At 41.2% G+C, this 8,138-nt stretch overlaps 1 protein-coding gene across 1 annotated transcript; it reads left to right on the top strand.

Moving 5' to 3' along the window:
- Window positions 1–868: 868 nt before the first annotated feature.
- WDR5B (WD repeat domain 5B) lies at window positions 869–4,153 on the top strand. Its single transcript, XM_003894007.5, has one exon. The coding sequence runs from the start codon at window positions 2,644–2,646 to the stop codon at window positions 3,634–3,636; it is 993 nt and encodes a 330-aa protein (XP_003894056.1). The 5' UTR covers window positions 869–2,643; the 3' UTR covers window positions 3,637–4,153.
- The last annotated feature ends 3,985 nt before the right edge of the window (window positions 4,154–8,138 follow it).

Genomic DNA, 8,138 nt, shown 5'->3' with positions numbered 1-8,138 from the left:
TTAATGAGACCATGTAAGAAATTTTGCTTGGCCAACCTGGGCAATGTAGTGAAACTCCGTCTCTACAAAGTTGGTTGGTTGTTTTTTGTTTTTGAGATTAAGTCTCGCTCTTGTTCCTCAGGCTGGAGTGTGATGGCTTAATCTAGGCTCACTGCAACCTCCGCCTCCTGGGTTCAAGTGATTCTCCTGCCTCAGCCCCCGGAGTAGCTGGGATTACAGGCGCCTGCCACCATGTTTTCAATTGGTGCAGTTTCTAAACTTCTCAGCAAAATCACTAATCCAGGCTAATGGGAAGAGAAAAGCAGCAGCAGGGTTTAGTTAGAACTGAACTTTAAGATAATGCTGAAGGAAAAAAAAAGTTCTAAAAGTGTTAACAAGGGGAGGTCCATGGATACCTTAATAGCTAAAAACAGTTGTAATTTAATGTATAGAAATAAACCATTTTAGAGTCCTTCTCATTCTGAGGACTTCCTCACTGTGTTTATACAGTTAATATGCACTAGCTAAGACTAAAATATTTGTCCATTCTTGTTTAAATTTCCCCCTAGACTGGTAGGGTCTTAAAGTAATGATGTTTTAACTACAGTCGGTTTATTACAGGTGACCTAAGGGTGCCTGTTCTGCCTTACAAAGGCAAAGACTTTTAATTATCCCTAATAAGTATACAATAGGAGACCCTTTGTTTCCAAGTGCTTTTAAATTCTTGACGCTGAGGAGACATTTGCATCGTGACAGGCCAGCGGTAAAATCTTTTAAGCCACGCTTTTTCTGCTTCTCTTGGGCATTTTTTTTTTTTTTTCCTCAGACGGAGTCTCACTCTGTCGCCCAGGCTGGAGTGCATTGGTGGGATCTCAGCTCACCGCAGCCTCCACCTCCTGGTTCATGCGATTCTCCCACCTCAGCCTCCTGAGTAGCTGGGACTACAGGCGTGCGCCATCACCACCAGCTAATTTTTGTATTTTTAGTAGAGACGGATGCGCCATGTTGGCCAGGCTGGTCTGGAACACCTGACCTTAAGTGTCCCGCCCGACTGGGCCTCCCAAAGTGCTGGGATTACAGGCGTGAGTGCTTGGCCTCGGGCACTCTTTATCGAGCAACTACAGGTTGGAGAAACTAGTAGGGCTTCCAGTTTTTTGGTAAACCTATTGTTTAAAAGTGTCTGGTTATCAGATTCCAGTCGTCTTGTTTCCGCCTCAGATGATAAAACTCTAAAATTACGGGATGTGAGATCTGGAAAATGTTTCAAAACACTGAAGGGGTAGAGTAATTATGTCTTCTGTTGTAACTTCAATAGCATGTATATTTTATACACTTTCATTATTAATCATCTCCTAAAACTGGGTAAAACTCTAAAGCCTCCTTAAGAGTAACCTTACCCATCTATTACCTTATTCCACCAACCTCTTTGTCCTTTTCTGTTTCAAGCAACTTTGAGATCCCGACTTCTCTGTGGAAGCTAAAACCGTACGTGCTAAAACGTCTGCTCGTTACTCCCAGCAGAACACCGGCTTTTAAAGGCCCCCAAAAGACCTGTTTCTTAAGCTTTACGAAACTTTTACAGGGGAAACGTAAACCAGGAATTTTACAATCTGGTATAAATTCTGTCCCCCACCCTGTGACTCCATCGCCACACACGCCACCAGGCTCCACACCACAACAAACAGGAGGGAGCGGAACCCACGCAAAGCAGGAGCTTCCCCCGTTTCCGGCGTTTGGGTGGATCTACGTTAGCTGCCATTTAGGCAGCTTACGCGTCAAGTGTGGGCCTACGCCTGCAGCTAAGGTAGGCATAAGCAAATGTAGTCCTTCTCTGTGACAATTTCCAAAAAGAAACGGTCTTTGAAGTAACGATCCACTGCTCCCCACAGTAGCCAGTCAGGTCTCGCACAAACCATGTCCAGCTAATGCACTCACCCAACAGGGCAGTCGCTTTCGCATTTGAAGGGCGGGGCGAAAAGGACCGGAAATGAACAGCTGCAACTTTTTTGCGCAGGCGCAGATGGCCGTCTCCCATTGGTCATCTTGGCTCGGTAGTGATAGGAGGGACTTCCTTTGCACATGCGCCAGGCTGCTTTTCCGGCTTTGTTGGCTATTGACGCGGCCGTGCGCACTTGCTGGTACGTGCTGAAAAAAGTAGCTGGCCGGTCAGAATTTCCAGTTTCGGTGGCTTCGTAGGCTTTTAGCTTCTGAAATCCGCTAAAAGCGGCGGTTCATTCATCTTCAGTTACCTAGTCTGACTGGTAGGGTTGCTCAGCATTCTGAAACATTTCGACCTGGGGAGGGGGGCGGTAGTGAAAGAATACTTTCTGTAGAGAGAGCCCCTCGCGTCACCCCTGCTTTGAAGGCTTTACATGTTAACAGAATGCCGAACATTTGTGTCCTACTTGCTGACAGCGCACAGGATCCTTCTAACAGTATTTCTCAAGTACTTAACAAAACGATGAAAAACTGAAGTCCAAGCCGTGCTGCTGATTCCGTATATCTCACAGTTTAAAGACTGTCCAGAAACTTTAAGCTTTCAGAACCGTACTTTTTAAATACAGTGCGTTTATCTTCATTTTGTTGGACAGAAAGCCAAAGTACTGGACTGCCTTGTTCAGGGCTGGACTTCTAGCACACCTGCTAACTTGGAGCTTCAGAGCCATGGCAACAAAGGAGTCAGGAGACGCCAGAGCACAGTTGGCCCTCTCCTCATCGGCCAGTCAGAGCAAGGAAGTGCCTAAAAACCCAAACTATGCTCTCAGATGTACTCTCGTGGGACACACGGAAGCAGTGTCATCAGTTAAGTTTAGTCCTAATGGAGAATGGCTAGCAAGTTCTTCTGCTGATAGGCTAATCATAATTTGGGGAGCATATGATGGAAAATATGAGAAAACACTCTATGGTCATAATTTGGAAATATCGGATGTTGCCTGGTCATCCGATTCCAGTCGTCTTGTTTCTGCCTCAGATGATAAAACTCTAAAATTATGGGATGTGAGATCTGGAAAATGTTTGAAAACACTGAAGGGGCACAGTAATTATGTATTTTGTTGTAACTTCAATCCGCCATCCAACCTTATAATCTCAGGATCTTTTGATGAGACTGTGAAAATATGGGAGGTGAAAACAGGAAAGTGTCTCAAGACTTTGTCTGCTCATTCTGATCCAGTTTCTGCTGTTCATTTTAATTGTAGTGGGTCCTTGATAGTGTCAGGTAGCTATGATGGCCTCTGTAGAATCTGGGATGCTGCATCAGGTCAGTGTTTAAAAACGCTCGTTGATGATGATAACCCTCCTATCTCTTTTGTAAGATTTTCTCCAAATGGTAAATATATTCTCACTGCAACTTTGGACAACACTCTTAAACTATGGGATTATAGCAGAGGCAGGTGTCTGAAAACATACACCGGTCATAAGAATGAGAAATATTGCATATTTGCCAATTTTTCAGTTACTGGTGGAAAGTGGATTGTGTCTGGTTCCGAGGATAATCTGGTTTACATTTGGAACCTTCAGACTAAAGAGATTGTACAGAAATTACAAGGCCATACAGATGTCGTGATCTCAGCAGCTTGTCATCCTACAGAAAACCTCATCGCATCAGCAGCGTTAGAAAATGACAAAACAATTAAACTGTGGATAAGTAACCACTAATCCTTTTGGAAATCAAGTAGTAGAGCCAAGTTGGCCAAAAAACTTAGATATTTAAAAAGATGGTTTGTTTTAATTTTGGCAGTTTTGTATTTTAAAAATTGTCGATTGTTAAATTTTGAGATTCATATACTACATTTACAAAATGAGATAGTTGAAAAAGCACATCTAGAACTCAGAGCTTCTGACTACCAATCTTTTTTGAGAAACTTTTTGTAATCTTTATGGATTTATATCCATGAAACTTTTTTTACAGGGATATATTGCATAGTGGTGAAATCTGGGCTTAGTATACCCTCACCCAAATAGTATACATTGTACCCAGTAAATACTTTCCCATCTCTCACCCCCCTCCCACCTTTGAAGGCTCTAGTGTCTATGATTCTGCTCTCCATGTCCATGTGTACATATTGTTTATCTCCCACTTATGAAAACATGTGATTTTTGACTTTATTATTATTTCACTTAATGGCCTCCAGGTGCGTCCATGTTGTTGCAAAAGACAAGATTTCATTCTTTTTTTATGGTTAAGTAGTATTCCGTGGTGTGTATGTGCGTGTGTGTATGTATATAAGTATACACACCACATTTTCTTTATCCAATCATCTCTTGATGGACACTTAGGGTCGTTCCATAACTTTGCTATTACAAATAGTGCTGCGATAAACCTATGAGTGCCAGTGATTTTTAAATATAATTTCCTTTGGGTAGATACCTACTAATGGGATTGCTGGATCGAATGGTAGTTTTATTTTAGTTGAAAATATCCATACTGTTTTCTATACAGGTTGTACAAATGTACATTCCTCCCAAGTGTATAAGCTCTGCCTTTACTCTGCATCCTTGCCGTGACTTTTTGAGACAGAGTCTCACTCTGTTGCCCAGGCTGGAGTGCAGTGGCACAATCTTGGCTCACTGCAACCTCTGCCTCCTGGGTTCAAGCAATTCTCATGTCTCAACCTCCCAAGTAGCTAGGATTAGAGGTGTGCCACCATCCCTGGCTAATGTTTGTATTTTTAGTAGAGACAGGGTTTCACCATGTTCGAGGCTGATCTCGAACTCCTGGCCTCATTTGATCCACCTGCCTCGGCCTCTCAAAGTGCTGGGATTACAGACATGAGCCACTGTACCCAGCCATTTTTTGACTTTTTAATAATAGCCATTCTAACTGGTTTAAGAGAGTATCTTATTGTGGTTATATTTTGCATTCCTCTGATGATTAGTGATGTTGAGCATATTTTGTGTGTGTTGGCCACTTGTATGTCTTCTTTAAAAACTGACTTCTAATTTTGAGGCCTATTATTAATTTCATTTGTCTATCACTGGACAATTTCCCATTCCTCTCAGTGACTATCCTAGAGGATCAGTGTATTTGAGAAATATTTAGAAATTGACAGGACAGGATGATTGATTAAAAGTGGGGAGTAAGGCAATTTGGAATAATTCCAGGGTTTCTGGTTTGGGAGATCAGATGAACAAGTGCATAAGCCTGGGATGGTGGTGGAGGATTGGAAAGACATGCCAGATGCTACCTGCACACTTTTGGTAATATCCTGTGTGATGAGATATGAAATGGTCCATAGAATAAAAACCGGAAAAACACGCCAAAGTTAGGTTCATTCTAAGAGTCTAAAAATTTAGTTTTTTTCAAGAAAAAAACCAGAACAACATTATAAATGGTGTTTCTGAAGGACCTTTCACTACCTTTTTAGATTGTGCTTGTGATTTTCAGGCAAGCTAAACGTCTGATGAAGACTGCTCTTCTTGGTTATGTGTCTGATCTACTAATTCCTGCCCATGCTTCAAACTCAGTTCAGAAATCACTGATGGGGCCGGGCGCAGTGGCTCATGCCTGTAATCCCAGAACTTTGGGAGGCCGAAGTGGGCGGATCACGAGGTCAGGAGATCAAGACCGCCCTGGCTAACACGGTGAAACCCCGTCTCTACTAAAAAAATACAAAAAATTAGCCGGGCATGGTTGCAGGTGCCTGTAGTCCCAGCTACTCGGGAGGCTGAGGCAGGAGAACGGCCTGAACCCAGGAGGCGGAGCTTGCAGGGAGGCGGAAGTTGCTGTGAGCCGAGATAGCACCATTGCACTTCAACCTGGGCGACAGAGGGAGACTCAAAAAAAGAAAGAAATCACTGATGGAACCATCCACTGCCTGCCTGCCTGTAATCACAGCTGACAGCTGAGTTAGGTTTTCCTGTCCCTATTATTTACCAGTTTGTATTGAAATGCTTTCATGGGCTGTGTTTCCAGATTATGAATTCTGTGGAATCAGGAAGTATGTCTCTGTATTGTATTCTTTGGCTTTTTTGTATAGTAAAGGGACTCAAGTAATGTTTGAATGACAGTGAAGGATACAACTTCATTCCTTGCCTGCTTTAATAAATTTTAGTAATAAATTCCCAAAACTATCGTGATGATTAAAAAGTAACCGTAACCTCATATATTAACTTTATTCAAATAGCACTTACAGAAAATATAAAGTAGAAAAATATTTCTGCCCACTTTACCTATGGAGACATGATAAACATGCAAAAAAAATCTAGAAATTAAGCAAAAAGTAGTACAATAATTTAACTGAAAGCAACAAGGGCAAAACTGTCCTCTTTTGTAGTTTATGGTACCTTATAGTAGTGCTCATTAAATTTTGTTTGCTTGATACATTCTGAAGAATATGAGATATCAGAGTTACTAGTAGGGGATGAGTGCTATAAGGCTGGTATGTGAGGGTATTGGGAGAAGTAGGGTTAGTTAGGGGCAGATCTTGAATTCTGGCCAAGAAACTGGTATATAACCCATAAAGAGTCACTATACATTATCAAATAGGAGAATGACACAAAGGAGAAATGACTGTGTAAATTCCTGATGCATAGTAACAGTTGTGAGCTTTAGTTTAATGAAATATTTGTAATAAGAACGTTTGGCCAGGCACCACGGCTCATGCCTGTAATCCCAGCACTTTGGGAGGCTGAGGGAGGCGGATCACCTGAGGTCCGAGTTTGAGACCAGCCTGGCCAACATGGTGAGACCCCCGTCTCTATGAAAAATACAAAAATTAGCTGGATGCGGTGGTGCACACCTCTAATGCCAGCTACTGAGGAGGCTGAGGCACAAGAATCGCTTGAACCTGAGAGACGGAGGTTGCAGTGAGCTGAGATCATGCCCTGCACTCTAGCCTGGGTGACAGAGCAAGACTGTCTCAAAAAAAAAAAAAAAAGGGTTTCATTAAACTAAAGCTCATCAATGTTACTACGTTCATAATGTAAATCTCCAAGATACAACACATTTTTGTTGTATTACTCTAAAAAGAAGAGGATTACTTATTTTTAAAAGAAGTTCCGCATTAAAATTTATCCATATTTAAAACATTGGTGTAGGTGTCTCAAAATAAGGAAACTAATTTTCTAAAATGTACAAGAAACTATGCTTTTTGATAATAAACTTGCAAGTGATAACTTGATATCTACAAAGAAGCTAAGGCCAAATTAAAATAAAGTATATGGACAGACATCATAAACATCCTCAGATAGATTATCAAGCTATAGGTAGTATGTTACATTTTACTGGGTATTTTTATTTGGGAAAAAAGTGCCCAAACAGCTGCATGTATTTTTAATCTCTCTCACAACTCTCTGAGAACCAGCATGTTGGCATGGCTGTATATAGTAGTCATCCCTTACCCTCTGGGGATATATTCCATACTTTATGAAATGGATCCTCATACCATATCCTTTTTAATACAGGCTCGTTGCAACATAATTCCTGGATTTTCAAAATCCAGCAAACAGGGATACCTCTGCTACTCTGTTTTGGCCTTCATAGCTGCTTCCTCTCTCAGACAAGCTTTCTTTTCTAAGTTCAAGCTTGTTAAAGTCTTGGAATATATCCCCAGATGCCTGAAACTGTGGATAGTACCCAACCCTGCATATACTGTTTTTCGTATACATACATACCTATGATACCGTTTATTTTATAAATTCGGCACAGCACAATGCACTTTGAGGCAATTATTAAATAAGAGTTACCTGAACACTAGCACTGATTCCACAATAGCTGATCTGATAACAAGAGACGGCTAGCACATATGGTGTGAATACACCAGACAGAGGGATGATTCACATCGCAGGTGGATGGAATGGATTGGCAAGAGATTTCATCATGCTACACTGAATAGTATGCAATCTAAAACTTATGCATTGTTATAGGAATTTTCCAGTTAATATTCTCAGGTAACTGAAACCACAGAAAGCAAAGCCGTGAATAAGAGGGGACTACTATAATGACTTGTCATCCATGAATAATTAAGAAGCATGTGAGAATCTATGTTTAAAATAGAAACCTGTATTCATACCTAAATATGAAACAACTCAATATCCCAAGGTCAAACTGTAAATGAGATATACATGAGGTGCAAATACTTCTAACAATGATAATACATGAGATTTTTGTAATTGAGAAATTTAGCTTCTCAGGTCGTAGGAAAACAGCCAGTTGAGAA

Source organism: Papio anubis, chromosome 2, assembly GCF_008728515.1.
Source record: "Papio anubis isolate 15944 chromosome 2, Panubis1.0, whole genome shotgun sequence".
NCBI classification, from domain to species: Eukaryota; Metazoa; Chordata; class Mammalia; order Primates; family Cercopithecidae; genus Papio; species Papio anubis.
The sequence above is the reverse complement of the archived record's forward strand: the minus strand, read 5'-3'. Positions and strand labels throughout refer to the sequence as shown.